Consider the following 22,724-nt stretch of genomic DNA (forward strand, 5'->3'; position numbering starts at 1 on the left):
TTTTCACCAAACCTGAGTCCTATAATGGGGACAGTGGGAATTGCAGTGTATGCAACATCTGGAGACCAGACTGAGAAAAATGGTAGATATTTCCTGATGCTTCAGAGTTCTCTTTAAGAACCCTGTTATATTATAGCAGAAGCATATCATTTAGTTGAGTGTCCTGCTTTCCCACATCATTTAAACCAGGGGTGTCAAACTCAATTTCATTGGTTGTGTTTGACCGCAGGGGCGGTGGTGTCCAGGGTGGGCATGTCCAGCTCAATATCACTTATATCTGGGGCACCTGTGGTGACCCAAGCAAACCCCCCCCCAGGCTCCATTTTCCCTGGCAGAGGCAACATGGGCCAGTGCTTCACTGTTTCCAGGGTGGCCCTGTGGGGCAGATCTAAGAACCCCGCGGGCTGGATATGGCTCACAGGCCTTGAGTTTGACACCCCTGGTCTAAGCAGATGTCTGTGGAAAGCCTTCAGGTGCTGCCCTTTTCAGCTATTATTAACCTTAACCCAGAAACAGGTACTGAAAGCTATGGTTTTTAGCCATCATTTTGCAACAAGCTGTTCAGAAACAAAGTGAGCATTTAATGCTACAAGTGAGTGAGAAATCAGATCCCAAAGGGGAAGAGCTATGAGTATGATCTCTCCACTCCATCAAAGATGATATGAAGAGTAATAACCATCTCCAACTTGCTGCCCTCCAGATGTGTTGGATTAGAAGTCTTGGAAAGTATAACCCTGCTAGTTGGGAATTCGGAACATTGTTCCTCTATCTTAAGGGCCATCCCTCTAGGGAAGACCAGTGTAAATTTTATAATCCAGAAGAGTGACATCTCCTAAGGAATCCAGCTGCTTTTCCTACATTTGGTTTCCATGTGATTATATCCATAACATCTTCCCTTGTATCCAGCTTATTGAGATGCATGGTTGACTTTCTATTTTGTGCATACAGTATCTCTTGGATGTTTACCTTCTGTCATAACATAGTAGTTTATAGGAAGGAAGAACTTTGTTCCTCAGTGCTGGTGTTACCTTTTGACCCTCAGCTGTTCTGTGTAGTGTGCACCTGAATGCCCATCTGGAACCAAAGCAGGAGAGTGATGAATTCTGATGTCTCCACTGCCTATCTTGGTACCAAGAAGATTAGCTGGAGCAGGAATCGGGCTTAGCAAACAGAGAGTAGATAAAGACCTCAGACATGACAGGTTGTACTGTTTACTTATAGGAAGGTTAACATTGTCTGGTTGATGAGTTGGAGAAAGGAAAAATCGAGGCTACCTTTGGATCAATGCTCAGTGCTCTGAAGTATGTTCAAACTGGTACGCTGGTACCAGTGCTGAATTAGGAGTAGAAGAGAGTAAGCTGGACGGGACCTTCTAGTCCAGCCCCCTGCTCAAGCAAGAGAACCTATACCAATTTAGATAAGTGACTGTCTCTAAGGTAAAGGTTCCCCTCGCACATATGTGCTAGTTGTTTCTGACTCTAGGGAGTGGTGCTCATTTCCGTTTCAAAGCCGAAGAGCCAGCGCTGTCCAAAGATGTCTCCGTGGTCATGTGGCCGGCATGACTAAACGCCAAAGGTGCACGGATTACTGTTACCTTCCCACCAAGGTGGTCCCTATTTTTCTACTTGCATTTTTACATGCTTTCGAACTGCTAGGTTGGCAGAAGCTGGGACAAGTAATGGGAACTCACTCCATTACACAGCACTAGGGATTTGAACCGCTGAACTGCCAACCTTTCTGATCAACAAGCTCAGCATCTTAGCCACTGCATCCCTATCTGTCTCTAAACTCTTCTTAAACATCCAGTGAAGGAGTGCCCATGATTTCTGGAGGCCAGCTGTTCCACTGGTTAATTGTCCTCACTGTTAGGAAGTTTCTCCTTAATTCCAGGTTGTTTCTCTCTTTGATTAATTTCCAGCCATTGTCCTGCCCTCTGGTGCTTTGGAGAATAATTTGACCACCTCTTCTTTGTGGCAGCCCCTCAAGTACTGGAATACTGCTATCATATCATCCCTTTTTTTCTTCAGACTAGCCGAGCCAAATCCTGCAGCCGTTCTTCATATGTTTTAGTCTCCAGGACTTTGATCATCTTAGTTGCTCTTCTCTGAACTTTTTCCAAAGTAGGCACTGAATTTAAATCTTAATTCCTACTTTGATACTGGCGAGAGCTCAGACTTGGGATGTCTTATCTAGAAGAGCATGCTTCATTATCTTACTTCCCCCAGATCTTGTACTTTAATTATTAATATAGATTGCAAGTCCAAACATGATGTTCCGTATTACTGTAATCCTTTATTAAGAAAGGCTTTCTGAAAAGTGAATGATGTTAGAGCACCGCCTTTAGCGACATTCTTATCCATTATTAATGGATTGATAAAAAGTAATTTTGCATTCTGTGGAAAAGGATTGTTGTTGTCTTATCTTTAGCATTGTTGGGGGGAGGAAACTTTAGGATATGGCATTCCTGCTACACTCTGCACAATGAGTGAGAAATTCTTTACCCAAGTTAAGTTCAGATTGGAAACATTTTCATGGTCACAGCTACTGATTGTGCCATTCAATGGTGGAAGGTCTTGATTTCTGAGATCTGGTTCAGTCTGGTGGTTCTGCCTAAGGGTCAGGCTCTGTAGGACTTCTCTAGGTGTTAATGTTTGCAAGCCAATCCACAGCTGCAGAAGAAACCAAACTCCATTTAGGAATCCTGCAGAACATTTGCATCCAAGTCCCTTTGTTCACTTCCATGGATCCTGCTACATGGATCTTGAGTTGGAGAGTGCCTGTACTACATGGAGATACATGGCAATGGATGGAAAATAATCAAGGAGAGAGTAGAACTAAGGAGAAATTTCCTGACAGGTAGAACAATTAATCGGTGGAACAACTTGTCTCCAGAAGGTGTAAGTGCTCCAACACTGGAAGTTTTTAAAAAGAGATTGGACAACCATTTGTCTGAAAGGGTACAGGGCTTCCTGCCTGAGGAGGGGGTTGGACTAGAAGAACGGCAAGGTCCCTTCCAACTCTGTTATTCTGAGATTTGACTTGCTCTGTGGGTAAAGCTACACTTGATATCATTGATATATTTTGCTCAAGGATGTGAAACTGTTTTTGAAGGGGGAATTTGCTCCTATTTTTCTGTTTCCGCTTCTCATTCCAGTTTCTCTTCATCCCAGATTTATCATTCCTAAGGTTCTCAGAGGTTTGATAGGTTCTCTGTCAAAGTTTGAAGACAGGCTGGGAATCTTTGCACATTTCTCTCAATAACATGTGCCTTGGTTAGTATTTGGCTGCCGGCTCCCCACAGAGATTGAAACGGGAGATGGTTTGAGCTCCCACAGATAACTGTAGCATCAAATGCATCTGGCAGGTTTACAGGAAGGAGGCTGCCGAGGCAGGGATTCTCCTTACTATCCTGCCTGTCCTCTCTGCTTTCCTACTATGGGACTTCCTCGGCCACTATGGAGTATTTTAAGCTCTTTCCCAGGCCTGTGGGCCCCAAGAGGGGTGGATTCACTGACTGCTTGCAGCTGCTGAACCGTACACCTGACTGCCTGCACAAGGATCCTTTGTCCTGCACCAGGGAATTGTGTGTGTGTGAGAGAGAGGGGGGGAGGAGTAGGGGGTGGAAAGGGTAGTTTGAAGGGAAATAGAGAGGTAGTCAGGAGTTGGGGAGCCAAGGAGGAAAAGGAGACTGGAGTGAAATGTGCCTCCATTTTACACAACCTGTTCCTCCCACACAATCCAAAGACACTAACCAGTCTGCAGGTATTCTAAAAGAAAGTGATCTGTCTGTCAGTTCTCACCTAGGGGAAGTACATTGCAACATGTACTAAGAGGGAGGCCAAGAAATATCCCTGTGGAGCTCTATGCAGACAACACTGTATGGATTTAATAGTCCAGAGGCCTCCTGGGGCCTCTTGTTAGCAAATCAGAGCAGAGATCATAATACCATCGCACCAAAACAATTCCTTGGTAGAAGATCTGGTGCTTAGAGTGGCTTTAGTTCAGTTTGGGTGCAGGGTTAGAGATGTGGCTTCATTCAGGAGTTATGATTAAACTGGAAAGTAAGCCACTTTGGTCATAATCCAGCCTACTTTGCCACCATCCCTGTGTGTAAGGAATTGGCTAAGAGTCAGATAAAGGTATTGAGAGAAAGGACTGAGTCTGGTCTGCCTTAAATTGCCTCTTGAAGAATGAGATCACAGCCACTGGCTCCCAGCTTGTTGCCTCATTAGATGATGTCCAGAATCCCCACCTTGACCTTCTCAACGATGACTCACAAAAGCTATCTTTCTATTTACTTATTCCTCAGATTTTTATCAAATAGTTTGGCCACCTAATGAGAACGAAGGTCTCACTGGAGAAGAGCCTAATGCTGAGAAAGATTGAGAGCAAAAGAAGAAGGGGACAACATAGAATGAGGTGGCTGGATGGGGTCACTGAAGTAGTCAGTGTGAGCTTAAATGGACTCCAGAGGATAGTAGAGGACAGGATGGCCTGGAGGAATGTTGTCCATGGGGTTGCGGTGGATCGGACATGACTTCCCAACTAACAACAAGAACAGATTTTTTTCCCTTGTTGGGAAAAAAAAGGGAGGGTATGGAGAAATCATTGAATGAGGGATATTGATCAGATGATACAAGAGGGCATGGATAGCAAATTGCCAGGGGATGGGAAATGCAAGGCTGCTTACCTCTATTCCTCTACCTTGTCCAGCAGATGCTCAGGCCGGATACTGATCAAGTGGCTGTAGGAACCACCTTGTCCTAATCCAATTTCCAAGGTTCCATGGTTCAACCTCCCATTAAAAAAATGTTCATTCCAGTTCAAAACTACAATACGTTCTTAGTTCCAAGTGAACTTAGCAGCTTGGTCCATTTTTGTTCATAACGGCTTCTGAGTTTGCAAAGCTTGGAAGAAGGTTACACGTTAATCAGAGTACATTAGTTTTCTACCTTTTAAACCCAGGTTTGTCTTCAGGTGGATTAGAAACCTTTTCTGCCTATTTAGGTGAAAACCATAATATTGTAAACAAAAGTTTATTTGTGGTTTATTAACCACAAATAAACCACCAAAGTTTATTTACCTCACTGTGGTAGTGAGGTGTAGCTCTCTGAAGGACAAGGGACTCCTGATCAAAAACCAAATTGCTTCTCTTAGTTTCTGTTGATTTTTTTTCAGCAGCCAAATCCTGCAGTTTTAAAAAATATCGCTCTCACATTTATTTGTGTTCACTTACTTGCTGATAACCCGGCATTGCCCGGCTATTTATTTATAGGGGGGAAATGTCCGGACCAAACATAATTTCTAATGTTGGATTTTCTCCCTTACCAGAAGGAGTCTCCTTGTGGAGTACCGTGAAGCCGTTACCATGGCAACTCCACTGCGCTGTACAGTAGAAGCCATTTTACAGCAGTACAGTAGAAGCCATTTTAAGACACAACAGCCTGTATCTTAACAGAACATACACCCCGAGGGATTTAAGGGGTATTTTACCCCCACAATATTTGTTTCCAGAGACTAAGCCATCTGTGTACCAAGTTTGGTTGAAATTGCTCAAGGCATTCTAGAGTTATGCTGGGAGGGCGGGGGACGGAGGGAGGAAAAGAGGGAGGGAGGGGAGAGAGAGAGGTTGAGATTTCAGTTGTCACCTTTTTCCTAATAATGATTTGGGGGGGCAATAAAAATGCATCCTAAAGAAAGCTATTGAGAAACAAAGAGGTATGACATGTTTGACTCTCATCTTTTGCTTTAAGGAGGAAAGGATTAAAAGGGGTATGGATGTGTTTTCTGAAAACATTGTTTTATTCGCCAGGAAAGGTGTGCGCCGAAAGATGCCTTCTACTCTTTTCTCCATGTAGCTCAACCTTTGCAACTACTAGTTCAGTTTTGCCTAATGGTTGGGCTGGCCATAGTTGGCACCACGCAGCCTGTGGTCCCTTGTACCCTGTACTAGCGTACACAGAAGAGCCACACGGTCAGTAGCAGGTGGATTTCTTGGTAATAATCTTGCAATAAAAAGAAGATACAGAAGAGGTTTGCTTTGCTTTGCTTTACTGTACTGAGTTTCTGGATTGGCCTCCGTTACTTATTCCTGTCTCTTTTTCCTTTCAGTGGCAGCATCCTTGTTGGGGCACCCAAGGCTGAAACAGGCCAGTCAGAAATTACGCAAGAAGGTGCGGTTTTCTATTGTCCCTGGCATCTTGGCAACAATAGCTGCACAACCATTGAATTTGATAGTACCAAAGGTAAGTTGGGTTGATCTCAAGGGGGAAGGCTAGCTACCTGCCTGTTCTTCCGTCTAAGTTTGCAGTTCAGTATCCTAGACCAGGGGTGTCGAACTCAAGGCCTGCAAGCCACATCCGGCCAGCAGAGCGCTTAGATCTGGCCCGCGGGGGCCACCCTGGACCAGCGAAGGACCAGCCCTCAGGGCCTCTGCAAGTGAAAATGGAGCAAGTGAAAATAGAGGGTTTCAGGAGGCCACGCCCACCCTAGCCACACCCACTCCAGGTCAAATACAACCCTGATGCGGTCCTCAATGAAATCAAGTTTGAGGCCCCTCTCCCAGACCCTGATGTAACTCACATTCCACCCAGACTCGTTTCCTTCTTTTTACTGTTTTAGATCTTATTTATCCGTGTGGTTTTCCTACATCAACAGATTTTGCTGAACTATAAATTCAGGCATCCTGAGTGGATATTGAGGGATGCCAGGAATTGTAGTTTAACAACCCACCCACCCACCCCGGTCTTAACTTCAGAGCACTTTTGTGTATTTCTAGGGGAATAGCCTGGTAAAGCTTGGCTGTATAGGTTTGTTGGGAAAACCAAGCAAATGTTTGGCAATCTGTCATCTCTAGCCAGCTTTTGCTGCTACTATTTCTAACCTGGAATGAAGCCCTAGCAAGTGTGCCAGCAACATAGACTTAAAATATAATTGGATGCCAATGTTGACTGCCAAGCCTATTAAGTTGATGCGGCACTCAGCACTCATTTATAAGATGCAAACATTATTTCTCTATTATTGACTATCTGAGTAAAGTCTGCATTCAATTTGATAGTGCAAGCATTAGAATGGAACAGAACAGAACAGAATAGAATAGAATAGAATAGCAGTGTTGGAAGGGACCTTCTGGTCCAACCCTCTGCTTAGGCAGGAAACCATATACCGTTCCAGACAAATGCTTGCCCATTAATTGTTCTACATTAGCATAGGACTCCCTTTCTAGGCATTTCTAACTGGAAGAAGGTGTGCAAGAAGTTTGGTCTGTGGTTAAGACCTCAGTGAAATTTTGGGTGTTCAGCTACAACTGATATGCCGCTTCAGAGTCTAATGCCAGATTTGCTAAGTGAGCATTAAATGAAAATCCACAAAGGTATCACCCAATCCCAACCTGATCCCTCTTCGGATGTATCTGAATGCAGCTCCCAGCATCTTCAGCTACAATTTTAGCGTGTTGCCTTTGGAAGGCAACAAGCCGTTGGTGGCTACTCTCCATTCTTTTTCTCCGAGTGGTCCTTTCTATTGGTTTATAATATAAAATATAAAAATACGAAAACAAATAATGGGAAAAATAGGGGAGGGAAAAGGAAAGGGAAAAGTGTAGAAAAGAAGGGGAGAAAGAAAGAAAAGTCATTGGCTTCCGACTCCCTTTGGTGCAGTGGAATAAGACAGTAACATCAAACCTCAACTTTTTACTTTTACATAATAGTATAATTCTCTCAATTCATTTTCTGTCTCAGCTGACTGAACTAACAGTTGCAAACAGGAAGTTCAGTGTGATACCACTCTTCTTGCCCATCTGTGGTTGTTTAGCAGCAAAGGTCTGCTCTTTTCTTTTTTAGGTAGCTTAATGTAAGAAAAACAACAATAGCTACTGATTGACCCTGTTGAACTCAGAAGGGGGTGAAGTATTGTTGAATGTCAGGATCCTGATTTCTGCCCTAACTGACTTTACTGCCTTAAGCGAGAGATTAATGGAGGGAAACTGTCAAGGATGGGAATCAGATTCATATTTTTACATAAGGATCCCCCTTATTGTTCACAATCAAGAAATAAAATCAGAGTGTTTTCATATATGGTGTTTTTCTCATTATCTTGTAGGGAAAAAATGGTACTTGTTGATATTCTCCTTGTTTGTGCTGATACCAAAGATAGAAGAGAGTACAGGTGGCCTTCAACTTATGATTGTTTGTTTAATGATGGTTCAGTTACAGTCGCCTTAGAAAAATGATGGTTCAATGTTACAACCGTCGCATCACCCTTGCAATCATCTGATTGCAATTTGGGCATTGGCAACTGGCTCATATTTACAGTGTTTGCAACATCTTGTGGTCATGTGATTGAGCTGTGATGGCGCAGTGGTTAGAATGCGGTACTGCAGGGCTAGCTCACTATCAGGAGTTCGATTGTCACCGGCTCAAGGTTGACTTAGCCTTCCATCTTTCTGAGGACCCAGATTGTTGGGAGCCATATGCTGACTCTGTAAACCACTTAGAGAGGGCTGTAAAGTGGTATATAAGTCTAAGCGCTATTGCTATTGTGATTGGTAACTTCCCCTACCAGCTTTCTGCAAGCAAAGTCAATTGGGGAAGCCAGATTCATTTAACAACCAGGTGATTTGTTTAATGATCACAGGGATTCACTGAACAACAACAATAAGCTGGTTATAAAATTGGGGCCAATCAAATGATGACTCATCTTATGACCGCATTAACTTACAGTGGAAATTCTGGTCCAAATTGTGGTCATAGGTTGAGGATTATATACCTTTTGGCCAGGATGCTGTCATTCTTCAAAGATTTCTTTGGGGTGGGAAGAAATTATTTTAGGGGTCTGAAATTTCAGTATTTCTGTCATAAGGGACTAACTCAAATCTGATTTATAATCTTACATTTATAGATGCATAGATTGATTTATAGACTAACTTTATAAACTTTAAGCAGTTGTAGAGATTGGTTTGTAGACTGAAATATATACATATTTATAAAGGTTATCCTTGTTTAGCAATTAAAACTGGGACCCGCAATTCGGTCATTAAGTGAACTAGTCACTAAGTGAAACTGACTGGGCTTACCATATTACTTCAGCTTTCCTTTTCAGACCCGTGAAAATCGTAAATATAAAAATTTATCCTAAAGTTACTTTTTCATCGCCATACTATCTGTGAATAGTCACTAAACAAGGCAGTTGCAAAACGAGGTTTAGATGTACTTTTAGATGTATAGATTGGTTTACAAACTGAATTCTATAAACTTACAGATGCATAATCTATAAACCTGTAGATGTATAGACTGGTTTATAGATATATATCTATACGTTTATAGACATATAGACTGGTTTATAGACAATCTATAAACCTATAGATTTATAGTCTGAATCTATAAATCAGGCCTGTAAAACATGCGGCCCATGGGCCAGATACGTCACGCCCAACCCAGCTCCACAAAGGCAAAAAATGTCACGATATGTGACATGATATGATCGAGTTTGACAACCAGTCTAATAAATCAATAGATTTATATCCTGCCTTTCCTTCAGGAGTTCAAGGTGGCATACCTTATAATTTCTCTTCCCACCTTCCTCACAACAACAACAACTCTCTTGAGGTAGGTTGGACTGAAAGAACAACTGGTCCAAAGCCCAGGAGGTTTCTGTGGCTCAGGATAGACTTGAACCTGGGCCTCCCTAATAGTAGCCCAATACTTAGATCTCTACACCATATTGGCTCTCTAATGCAGCTTTTCTCAACCTCAGCCACTTTAACGCGCACGAACTTCAACTCCCAGAATTCATGCTGGCTAGGGAATTCTAGGAGTTAAAGTCCCACACATCCACAAAGTCGGTGAGATTAAGAAAACCTTTCCTAATGGATGTCAGGTCATTTTTTAGGACCAAGGATAGCACAAACAAGCAATCTCTGGAAAGGCGGTTTATAGTGCAGTGTAATATTGAGCTTGAAAAAGTCATATTCATCAAAGTTCTTCTTGCCCGCCATTAGGTCAAACTGCTTTATTTGTGCCAAATCCCATTTTGCTTGTTGCTGCTAACTAGTATAGACTTCCAATGTACAGTATTATAGCTCTGTCTCTGGAAGCCGAAGACTGAACTGGGAGTTCAAATAGCTGCCCTGCAGAGTCACAGCTCCTTCCCACGGTTGAGATAATTAGGCTCATCCTTTTCTTTCAGGCCCATCTTACTGGGGTGTCGTAATGATGAAATGGGAAAGGGGCAGATCATTGTGTCACTCTGAGCTCAGGTTAAACATAGAACACACCGTATTTTTTGTACTATAAGACGCACCAGAGTATAAGACGCACCATAATTTTGAAGAGGTAAATTAAAACAAAAGTTTTTGCACTCCCCAGGCCTCCCAAACCCTCTGCATGCCTTGTTTCCCCCCCCCCCCCAAAAAAATAGGGGGCATGCAGAGCTTTGGAAGGCTTGTAGAGTGCTCCTGGGGGCTGGGGGAGCCAAAAATGAGCAAAAAACAGCCCATTTTCTTTTGCAAAAATGGCCTGTTTTTGCAAAAGGGGGGGGGGGCATGCAGAGGCTTTGGGAGGCTTATAGAGTGCTCTTGGGGCTGGGGGAGGCAAAAATGGCCCATTTTTTGCTCTTTTTTTGCCCTCCCCAGCCCTCAGGATCACTTTGCAAACCTCCCAAACCCTCTGCATGTTCATTTTGGCAAAGGGGGTGGGGTTTCAGTAGGCCAAAAATGCTGTATTCAGGGTCTAAGATGCACCCAGATTTTCACCCTCTGTTTTGAGGGGAAAAGGTGCGTCTTATACTCGGGCTGTTGGCGACTCCTTAAAATAACTGCGCCTCCACCGAATCCCCCTGCAGCTGTGGAAAGCGGCCGCCTGATCCCTGGAAAAGATGCGGCCGCTTTGCAGGCTGAGGGAGGCTAGCTGAGAACCCCCGCGCACTCCAAACAATCGTTTTTGTTTTTTTAATCCAAAATGCTGCATAGCGCTAGGAATAAAATAAGTGCAGAGATGATGCTCTGTCAGTGGCCTGTTTTTAATTTACACATGCTGAGGCTTGCGTATTTCAGCCCCTGATGTATTCTGTGCAGCAGAAGAATTCTAGATGCCTCAAGCACGCATATGCGCACGCACTTGTTAAAGCCTGGACTTTTGGCTGCCTCAACTGGCACTGGGTTTCCCTGCATTTGGCATTGTTGCCTTAACGTGGACAGTCCCCGATGGAGATGGGCCAGAAATGCAGAGATCAGATTTCAGCCAGACCGCAGAACAGATAGCTGCCTTGGAAAGCAATGGAATCTGATTTTGGGGTACTGGTTAGCTAGGCTAACATCTAGGCACCCCTCTATCTTGGAAGCAACCTTCCATTCGTATTATATATCAACTGCTGTTCACAGTGTTGAAAGCAGACCTTTTATTTATGTAGACTGATGTAATTTTGTGGCAGAATCACTCAAAGCGGGGGGTGGGGGGACACTAGAAGGAACAGAATAACTGGATTCTGGAATGGGTAAATATCAGTACATTAAGGCTGGTTTGAAAAATGAAACTGGTGTTGGCAGTGTCTGGAAGAGCACTTAAAATTAGGAAGAGTCTAACCTTGTTACCCTTTCTGAAAGCCTTGGCTGTTTCTCTAACCACTGTGGGCAGGATGTTAGGTGAGCAGGACCTGTGTGGTTTGAATAATAAACATTATCTTTAGTGGGTTCTGGCACATTGCATACTGTATATTTGTTTGCTGGTTTCTTTGTGGACTTTAACGTATTGTTATTGTTAAATATGGCCTCTGGCCATATTGATAGTTTAAATAAATAAAATCCCGAGAATGAATGGGCATTTAAATCTCCTCTATCAATTAAACCTTCTCTATTAATCTAACAGATCATGTGAAGTGTTAATAACACTTTATAATGCCTTGGTAAGGCCACACTTGGAATACTGCATCCAATTTTTGGTCACCACAATGTAAAAAAGATGTGAAGACTCTGCAAAGAGTGCAGAGAAGAGCAACAAAGATTATTAGGGGACTGGAGGTTAAAACCTATAAAGAATGGTTGCTGGAATTGGGTATGTCTAGCTTAATGAAAAGATCCTTCTTAGGAGTGACCTGATAACAGTCTTCCAATATCTCAGGGGTTACCATAAAGAAGAGGAGGTCAAGCAGGAGTGAACTTCAGCAAGTTCTGACAAGTTCTGGAGAACCGGTAGAGGAAATTTTGAATAGTTCGGAGAACCGGCAAATACCACCTCTGGCTGGCCCGAGAGTGGGGTGGGAATGGAGATTTTACAATATCCCTCCCCCAGGAATGGGGATTTTGCAGGATCCTTCCCCTGCCACGCCCACCAAGCCATGCCTACAGAACCTAGTAAAAACGCCTAGTAAAATTTTTTGAATTTCACCACTGGGGTCAGGTTATTCTCCAAAGCACCTGAAGACAGGACAAGAAGCAAAGGATGGAAACTAATCAATCAACACAGTTATTAGGTGAATCTGGCTGTTTTTCTTAAAAGGGGGAGGCACAGGGCAGGTGTCAGGGGGGCCCTATTGGGGTCTTGGCAGCTATTCCAGAGATGCAGGATGTGAATGTTAGATTAGGTCTGTGACGGCAAATCTATGGCACCCGTACCAGAGGTGGTACATAGAGCCCTCTCTGTGGGCACGTGTGCTGTTGTCAGCTGCTCTTCTGATTTCCGGCATGCACATGCGCCCTGGCCAGCTGGTTATTACAGACACCAGAGCACCAGAAAACAGCCTGAAAACTGCCCGAAAATGGACCCAAAAATGACCTGAAAATGCCCCCAAAACAGCCCAAAACCAGCTTGAAAATGGCTTGAAAAATGGCGCAAAATGGCCAAAAAACAGGCATGCATGTGCGTTCCGGTTTGGGCACTCGGTGCTGAAACAGTTCACCATCACTGGATTAGGTCATAGCCCACCCTCCGTTCTCCTGCATGGTGTAGGGAAAGAATTAATCTTTTCATGCAGGAGTCTCGAAAAGGTTTTAAGGGCCTTGGGGTTCTTTGGCTCACACGATGGAGAATTACAGGAACAGTAGATGTGAGACAGTTCGGGAAGATTGTGGTGGTGGGTTTCAGGGTGGGGATCTGCAGAAAGTCGTCTGCATTTTTGAGATGCAAGAACTTCCTCCACCATTCTTTGCCCTTTTTTGAGTCCTCCTTTCTCCTGCCAAAGGGAAACAATGGGAAATTGGGATGGGGGGGTGGGGAGATGGAAAACAATATGGCATTATGACATTTCTCTCTCTCCCCCTCTCTGTGAATAAACAGTGAAGGAATTTCTGGAGTCCTCTTCAGCAGCCTTGTGGGATTTTTGAAATCGTAAACAATAAAAGGGTTTCGCTTGTTTTTTTTAAAAAAAAAAACTTTTCAGGCAACGGTGTGAATGGAATAAAGCAGGACGGTGGAAGTGGAGAGAATTATATAGAATGAGACAGAAATTTTGGCAGGGGAGGAAGAGAAGTGGAAAGGCCTTTCCAGACCAAAAATAACTAGTAACCCTTTTCGATTGCTTGCACCTGGCCTGCAGCAATTCACTGGATTCACTCTCCAATGGGATTTTGGGAGAGGGAGGAAAAAGACAACTTGGTGTCTTATTCCAAGACCCCAGGATGCATTGCTGTATTCTTCTGGATTGTTGCCTTGGCGCTGAGCAGTGGGAATATTAGTGAACTTCTCTGATTCAGAGCCAGAGGGATGCCTTTTCAGGTCTGGATTGAAACCAACGGCACCAATTATCAGGAAAATCGAGGTCATCGTTTAAAATTTCTAGGCCAAGGTTTTTGGAATTTCTGACAGCTGCGGTACCTCTTCGATCCCCACCTCCACCCCAGTGCTAAATTAAAATTGGACGAGTGCCTTCTGGAAAAATTGAACTTTTAGAAAGTGCTTATTAATAGAACGTCTGCATGAGTTGCTGATCCGGACATACAATATTTAGTCTTTGGAAGAAGCATTAAATCATGCAGGAAGACAACAGATAACCTCTGGGTATTTCTGCACTGTTCGGCACAGAATGGTTTAGTATATACCCAGATGTGACATAATTTCTCAGAAGCTAAGGAAGCAAAGCCAAATTAGTAACTCATGCAGAAGTCTATCACAGGATACTAGGGTGGAGGCTGGTTGCTTTGGTTCGGATTATTTTATAGATTCTTTTCCAAGCCAGCAATTTTCTTGGGATGGAAGGTGCTATAGTGCAATATTTGCAGGATCCTAGACCTCAGATACCATATATTTAACAAAAGCCAGAGCGGAAACTGTAGCTCAAACGTTTTCCAACCCTGTGTTGTGTGAACCTAGCTAATTTGGTTTATTTATTAACCTTCGCTAAGGAAAACCTAGTGCAACTTTTTCTTGTCTTGAGACTAACACCTGTTGTTTTTCACCAGAGACAAAAATTGTGCCTCGAATACTGAAATATATAAAAATGCATATTTAGGCCACGTTTGTACTTTGTGTTGCAGGATCCCGTTTGGAAGAACTCAATGGGACGCTAGAGCAAATGGAATTTAAATCTCTCCAATGGTTTGGAGCCACGGTGCGATCACACGACAAATCCATCTTGGTAAGTGTTGGCTGCCATAATGGATAATTGAGCAGGAGGTATAGAATAGAACAGATCAGAACAGAATAACAGAGTTGGAAGGGACCTTGGAGGTCTTCTAGTCCAACCCCCTGCTTAGGCAGGAAACCCTATACCATTTCAGACAGATAGCTATCCAACATCTTCTTAAAGACTTCCAGTGTTGGAGCATTCACAACTTCTGGAGGCAAGTTGTTCCACTGATTGATTGTTCTACCTGTCAGGAAATTTCTCCTCTGTTCTAAGTTGTTTCTCTCCTTGATTAGTTTCCACCCATTTGCTTCTTGTCCTGTCTTCAGGTGCTTTGGAGAATAGCTTGACTCCTTTTTCTTTCTGGCAATCCCTGGGATGTTGGAACCCTGCTATCATGTCTGCTAGCAGGTGTTGTGCAAATGAGTGGAGCTCAATCATAGAGACTTCGCTTCCTTCCTTCCTTTGGTGATGGAGATGCTTTGGATGGTAGATGTGGGAGCACAAGAATCTCTGATCCCAAGAGAGACGCTCCAGGAGAATTGAAGTTGTGGCAACCGCGTTGTTGGCTGTTGTGCAATCAGCTGAAATCTGGGAGTGATGAAATCCAGAAATAAAGTATTTCTTCCTGTGTCTTGAGAAACCAAAAATACAGTGCCGTTGCATTGATTTCTGGAGACACTTGCCCTTCTCACACACTGTGTGGAAATAGTAGTCTTTTCATCCACAGGCTCATAGGTTAGTTTATAACTCTGCAATTATACATGACCTTTTCTTGGAGCAAAGCTCCTTGACCAAGCAAAAGATACTGCTAACTCCACTGTCTGTCTCCTTCTCTACTGACCATCTTAATGTTTAATTCATGTTCACATTAGAAGGCCAGGCGTCTTACTTTCAATCGTCGTTATTCAGGCTACAGTTGCAAAATGATGTCATCATATTACAAAATTTTGTGAAATATATTTTTAAAGATGACTGCAGAGCAACCTTCTCCAATCTGGTGCCCCCCACCCCCTGTTGTACTAGAAGTGCAGCTCCCGGAAGTCCAGCCCGTTCTGTTGCTCCGGCTGGGTATTGTTGAACCTGTATGGGCGGCCACCAGGTTAGGCCGTCAGTGCAGGTAGTCCTCGACTTACGACCACAAGTGAGCCAAAAATTTAGGTTGATAAGTGAGATTGCCCCTTTTTTGACCTTCCTTCCCACCGTTGTTAAGTGAATCCCTGTGGTGCTTCAGTTAGCAACACGGCTAAGTGAGTCTGGCTTCCCCATTGGCCTTTGCTTGTCAGAAAGTTGCAAAAGGAGATCACATGACCCCGGTACATTGCAACCATCGTAAATACGAACCAGTTGCCAAGCATCTGAATTTTGATCATGTGACCACGGGGATCCTGCAACAGTCGTTTGACAAAAGGTCACAAGTCACTGTTTTCAGTGCCATTGTAACTGTGAACGGACACTCAATGAACTGTTGTAAATCGGGGACTACCTGTACAGATTATTCTTATGCTAAGTTGCAAAAAACTTTTTTAAAGGCACGATCAGTAAAGGAAAATTGAAAGTCTGGTTTAGCCAACTCCTAGGCTAGTTTTTCTATTGATAAACATGCTACAGGTAATACTTGCAGCAGTTCTTTGAGTCACCCTTCCAAGTTACAATATCATTGAAAAAATTGGCCCATTACTGTTTTTCACACTTGCGACCATCGCCTCATTTCCACGGTCGCATGATTAAAATTCAGATGCTTGGTCACTGACTCATATTTATGACGGTTGCAGTGTCCCGGGGTCACATGATCCCCTGTTGCAACCTTCTGACAAGCAAAGTCAACGGGGAAGCCAGACTCAACTTCATAGCCGTGTTACTCACTTAGCAACTGCGGTGATTCACTTAACAACTGTGGCAAGAAAGGCCGTAAAACAGGGCAAAGTTCACTTCACAATCATCTCACTTAGCAACAGAAATTTTGGGCTCCATTGTGGTCGTAGGTTGAGGACTACCTGTACTTATTTCCCAGTGGCTTAGATTGCCCCTTGTTTTCTTTTTTAAAAAAATCAGCGTCCAAACTTTTAGATAACTCCCTTGGAAACAAGGAATTCAGGATTGGATATCTTCATTTTTAAAATGTGTGTGTGTGTGTGTGTGTGTGTGTGTGTGTGTGTGTGTGTGTGAGAGAGAGAGAGAGACAGAGACAGAGACAGAGACAGAGACAGAGACTGTGGGGGGTTGTCCAGCATGTGCTGATTTCTTTTTAACCACATGTACTGGTGAGAGGAGCCTGTACAGGCTGAGTTATCCTTCATAGTTTAGACTGCAAAGATAGGAAAAATACAGGGTGCAAGAACCAGCCCTGCCATTAGAATTCTCTCTTGCCTTGTGATTTTAGGGTAGAAACAGATTACTCCTTACTGCTTGTTCTCTCTTTTAAACTGTCCCATGTGATTTCTCTAAGCACTTCAGGAACTGGATCATGGTCTGTTTAGGGAGCAATAGGAATGTGCCACGCTGAACCTCATGGCAAGATGAGTCCTTGTTTGAGAGCTAGCCTCCATCAAGGGATGGTCTGATTCTGGGCTCTGAATGACAGGAGCCAGTTCCATGTCATGTTTAAAGGTGCTGGAGAGCAGGGGTGGGTTCCTGCCAGCATTACTACCGTTTCAGTGCCCCCCAAAATTTTGCACGCTCCGCCCATGTGTGCATTTGCACTTTAAAAGGTCTGTGCATGCGCACACCATTAAAAAAGGGGGGAAAAGTACATTTTTTCAATGCAGATTGTTCTGCGCATGTGCAGAACAGAAAATAAAGATGGCGGCGCCCAGGGTAGAACCAGTAGAGTCACGTGTCCACCCCGAGTTACTACCTATTCAGTCGAATCGTCCCGTACTGGCAGGAACCCACCTCTGCTGGAGAGATGCAGGTTTATGCCCACTCTCAGTCATGGAAGTTCCTTTTTGATGACTTCAGGAAATTACCTCCAAGGGTTGTTGTTTGAGGGAAAAATTGAGGAGGGAGTGCTCTGTATGTCACCTTGAGCTCCTGAAGGAAAGAAGGAAGGGGGGGGGGAGGAGGGATAACAAGCCAAAAATAAAATCAGGCAGTTGGGGATGTCCCTGTCTGTTGTTGTTGTTTTTTTCCCCTCTCAATCCAGGCTGGTACTCCAGTGTGCAGCCTGAAATTGAAAGCTGCAAACTACAAGTGCCCCAAAGTGCAAGTGGTTTTGCAGCCTGCAAAAGCCACTTGTGACTTTCTGATCTCCCAATCAATCAATCAGCCTTTTATTACCATCACAGACCAGACTCTGTTCTCCCCAAATTGCATTGACTTCCAGTTTTGGCATGATCCCAATTGCTCAGGTTTCTCAGCAATGGCCATGCTGGCTGGGGAATTCTGGGAATTGAAGTCCACACATCTGGAGATCATTAGGGTTAATTAGAAAAGCTTCTCTATAAAGTCAGTTCAGTATTCAAGATGGCCAAGGCAGCTTCTGGATGACCCCTTTCCATTTTTATTTAATTGGGAAATGTTTGTTCTTCCGCCCTTAATGCTACCCTCGGGTCCAGTGGTCACAAGAAAATTTTGGTGGTCCGCAGAAAAATTATTTGCATTTTTTATATTGCACCAAATACTATTTATCTTTTTAAAAAATTCATATTGGTGGTCTGTGGGATTTAAAATTATGAATTGGGTGGTCCCTGAGGTCCAAAAGGTTAGTGACCCCTGTTCTAGTCAGCCTTCCTGCCGTTTTCAAGGAATTGGCGTCTCTTCCAGTTGTTTGTGATAAGAGACGAGAGTATTTAAAGATAGCTATCAAGACCCGCTTGTTACATTGCACACAGCCTGTCTCCTTTGTGGCAGGGTTTTTCAACAAAAAAAGAGAGGCTGCCCCATGTGTTAGGATGCCAGCCTTCCAATCAACAATATAAGGAAGGATCTAAGTTGTTGCAAATGCCTTTGTGTGTATAAAATGGCTTTATAATGCCCATTGTTTATTCTCTCTGCTTGTGGTGTTTTCTTAAAAAGAAGGAACGCCGCGAAGTGTATACATTTCACTCATTGTTCTGCTTGTGCTATTCAACGGGAGGGGCAGGTCTCTACAGGGTGATGAAATCCAAACCCTGACAATTTGGACTGTGGAGAATCCTGCTCCGATTCCCTCCTCCCCTCTTTCCTCCCCTCTTTCCTCCACCCACCCACCCTTCACACACATTTGTCTTCTAAATCAGTTGTCCCCAACCTTTGCAACTTTAAGACTTGTGGACCTCAACTCATAGAATTCCTCCGCTAGCCGAGCGAAGCCAAGAGGTCCACAAGCTGGCTGAGTAATTCTGGGACTTGAAGTCCCAAAGTCTTAAAAGTTGTCAATGTTGCCAAATCCTGTTCTAAAATCTATTGATCCCAACATTTGGAACAAAATCTTTCTACTCACAAAGGCTAGAAAGCTTGTCGTTTAAAATCCTGTCCGCACTAGCAGTGAGCAGAGAGGCTGTTTAATCCAAATCCCCAAAGGGAAGAAGAGATAAAGGAGTGGCTTTGGGGATTGTCATCAATCTAACACCACTTTCTATGTTATTAAAAAAAACAAATTTGTTCTATAAAGTTTAACACGAAAAAATTAATATCATTTCTGCCTGAGCAAGGAGTTGGACTAGAAGATCTTCACGTTCCCTTTCAACTGTGTTATTCTGTTATCTTGAGGGCTGGTGTAAATCAGAGATGGTATTCAGCCAGGTCTGACAGGTTCTGGAGAACCAGTAGTGGAAATTTTGAGTAGTTTGGAGAACCGGCAAATAGGCTGGCCCCCGCCCTGCTGCCTCCCATCCTCCCAGCCTATCTTCTTTTTTTGCCCCGAACAGGAGAATGGAGCTGGAAAGCAAGCTAGTAGGGTGGCGTGGGAATGGGGATTTTGCAGTATCCTTCCCCTGCCACACCCACAAAGCCACACCCACAGAACCGGTAGTAAAATAATTTCAACCCCACCACTAGTATGAATATACTAGTGGTCTGAAGACTGTAGGTCATGCCAATTCATTCCAGGAAGCCTCTAGCAGACATTTGGAATGAAGAATATTTTCCTGGCCACTTCAAAGGGAAGTTTGAGGTTTTCATTCAATACATTCTTGATTACTATATGTCTCTTTAAAAAAAAAAAACCTTAGAAAAGATTTTCATTTATCAACATCTGCATTTAGTTTTACCTGCCACTGATTGCAAGGGTTCACGGGTCAAGAATGCTATTGCACTGTTTTTTTCCTACTTCAGTCATCACTTGGCTATACTGCAAATTGCTGCTTCAGCTCTCCGACGCCCTAAAGTCAAGAGAAAGAGGGGTGCAGCTAAAAAGGCAATTTCAGGGGGGGAGGCAGAAGAAGACCCTCTGGCTCTTTAAGCATGTGGGTTTGGGGTTTGGCACCATTGTACAAGGAAAGGAATTCCTTTCTCTTCTGGTGTCGTTGGGTTCCTCCCCAAAATTATATTAGAGACACATTTTACTTTATCATCTGTTTGCTGTTTATAAAGGTAGATAGAAAGATGGGTAGGTACATTATTTTTCCTCAATTTTGATTTCAGTCTGCTTTGCAAAAATCATATATTCCCAAATCTGAAGTACAGATTGCTCCTGGAAGAAACAAGTGAGAGCAAAAAGTAGAAAAAGTCCAAGGAAGAAGCACAAGGTGGGGTTTTGCCAACGGTGAGGCTTCTGAGCCAATTCTAAAACTTGTCAGCTTTCACAGAGGCTGCACTGGGAAGTCTCTGGGCAGTATTTATACATTTCAAGAACTTATATCCAAAACAGGAACTCATATTGCTTAACAAATCAGAAGACGCCTTAATCAGAGACACCTTACAAGCACTGTCAAACTCATCCTGCTTTTTAAAAAATTGCTGCCAGTGATGAGTCTAGCGCAGGGGTGAACTCCAGCAGGTTCTGACAGGTTCTGGAGAACCGGTAGCAAGAATTTTCAGTAGTTTGGAGAACCAGCAAATGTCACCTCTGGCTGGCCCAGGAGTGGGGAGGGAATGGAGATTTTGCAGTACCCTTCCCCTGCCAAGACTGCCAAGCCACGCCCACAGAACCAGTAGTAAAAAAAAATGAATTTCACCCCTGGGTTAGCGGCTTTATTTTTCTAGACAAGACTGAATCAAGACATTTGGATGCTTCAGATAAAGAAGCGGTTATCAGCCATGTTCCATGGAAATAACCAGACTTTTGTCCAAATCCACAACAGAGCAAGATTTTCCATTGCAACTTAAGACAGAGAGATAGCAAGGGTGTGTTTGTGTATGTTTGTGTGTGCATGTGAGCATGCAGGCCCCGTGAACTTCAACATCTGTCTTCTACCTCTTAACATCTGCTGCCTGAGTTGGCTGCTTGGGAGGAAGGCTAACCCTTCATAGGAACTGATGTTCAGGATGGGATAAGAACTCATTTGCTTGTGAATGAAAATGTTGGAAGGGAAGTTGGTTGTGGGAAAAGCTATAGAACAGCAATTTTTCTGAAGGCGAGGTTTCCCCTCTGGTAGGGCCTGTCCTGGTTGGTATAATGGCAACAATGAAAAGGTTAACCACAGGTCTGATGTCATACATTGACCCTTGAGCTCTCTGCCTTTGCTTACTAGGCTGATTTTTCCCCCCTACCAGGCCTGTGCCCCCTTGTACAGCTGGCGGACAACTAAGGATGATCCTGAACGTGAAGTTGTGGGCACATGCTACCTGTCAATCAACAACTTTACTAAATTTGTGGAATACGCTCCTTGCCGCTCAGGTAATATGCAGTCTATGAGAGAAGGGATTGTTCATGAAAATATTATTGAATAACTTCGTCCTCTAAAATAATGAATAGTCAATGGGGAGGGGAACCTCAGCACATCTGGCCTGGATCTCCAACCTTTAAAGTCTATTGGACAATTTTAAACATTAAGAGCATACCGGGGGCCCTCTTAGAAAATGGCAGCAGTAGGAGAGTTTGCTCATTTACAGAATAGCAGCTGTGGTCCATATCTCTACCCCCTTTAGGCTCTCCTCAGAGAAAACTCTCATTATTATCCCTTGTTATTTTCGACCTTTCTCTGAACAGATCATCTGGAACTGAAAGCGTGCTTTAGAGATCATCTGGAACTGAAAGTGTGCTTTAGAGATATAAAATGCCAGGTGGAGCAGGGACAAGTAAATATCATGTGAGGTGTCTATAGCACACTGGCAATGCTAGATTCCCAGGCTGGAGGCCTTTATGGCATATTTTGGAGCATGGCACAGCTTGGACTAGTAGTTGAGGTGCTGGCCTAGAAACCTGGTGACTCTGAATTCTAATCCTGCCTTAGGCATGGAAGCCAGCTGGCCAGTCTCTCACTCTCAGCTCAGCCGACCTAACAGGGTTAGTATTGTGGGGAAAAGAGGAAGGATTATTAAGTATATTGGCCACATTGAATTATTTATAAAAATAATAAAGATGATTGAGAGGCAGACAGACAGACAGACAGAGGTGTTGTAGGTCTTCTCAATGATGCTTCCCAAATATTTGTTGTGTGCTGCCCAGAGTTGCCTTCGGTGAGATGGGTGGCTCTGTGAATTTGATTAATAAATAAAAATGTGAATTCTAAGCCATAATCCCAAAACACATATGTAACCATGAGACTAAGTGAGTGTTGTTCCATGCCTGTGCCTTTTGGAAGGCAAAGCACAGCTAGTGCCTCTTTCCAGATGGCACTCAATTAAAATATTATTTAAAATGCTTGCTGGAAGAAATCGCTTTCTGTAGGGATGTGGGAATCTACTTGGAGAATGAAACATTCTTTTGAACTAAAGAACATTCTATTCCTCTCTGGACCATGCTACTCTGGGGCAGCATGATTGTTTCTGAAAGTAAATTCTCTGAATCGGAAACAGTTTGAGGTATCCTAGACATGGCATTCTATACATTACAATACAATAGTAGAGTTGGAAGGGACCTTGGAGGTCTTCTAGTCCAACCCCCTGCCTAGGCAGGAAACCCTACACTGTTTCAGACAAATGGCTATCCAACATCTTCTTAAAGACTTCCAGTGTTGGGGCATTCACAACTTCTGGAGGCAAGCTGTTCCACTGATTAATTGTTCTAACTGTTTCTGGATGAAACAGACCTGTTGCATGCCCAGACCACACCCAAGATGCCTCAAACTGCTTCCAATTTAGATGAT

General features: G+C 43.5%; 1 protein-coding gene across 1 annotated transcript in view; it reads left to right on the forward strand.

The window, feature by feature from the left end:
- ITGA5 (integrin subunit alpha 5) overlaps positions 1 to 22,724 on the forward strand; it is a 95,554-nt gene that overhangs the window by 21,759 nt on the left and 51,071 nt on the right. Inside the window, exons 2-4 of the mRNA XM_081931866.1 lie at positions 6,112 to 6,245; positions 14,465 to 14,565; positions 21,190 to 21,313. Coding sequence (XP_081787992.1) covers positions 6,112 to 6,245; positions 14,465 to 14,565; positions 21,190 to 21,313 — 359 coding nt within the window. The remainder of the gene's footprint in view (positions 1 to 6,111; positions 6,246 to 14,464; positions 14,566 to 21,189; positions 21,314 to 22,724) is intronic.

Source organism: Natrix helvetica, assembly GCF_964273705.1.
Source record: "Natrix helvetica genome assembly, chromosome: 1".
NCBI lineage: Eukaryota > Metazoa > Chordata > Lepidosauria > Squamata > Natricidae > Natrix > Natrix helvetica.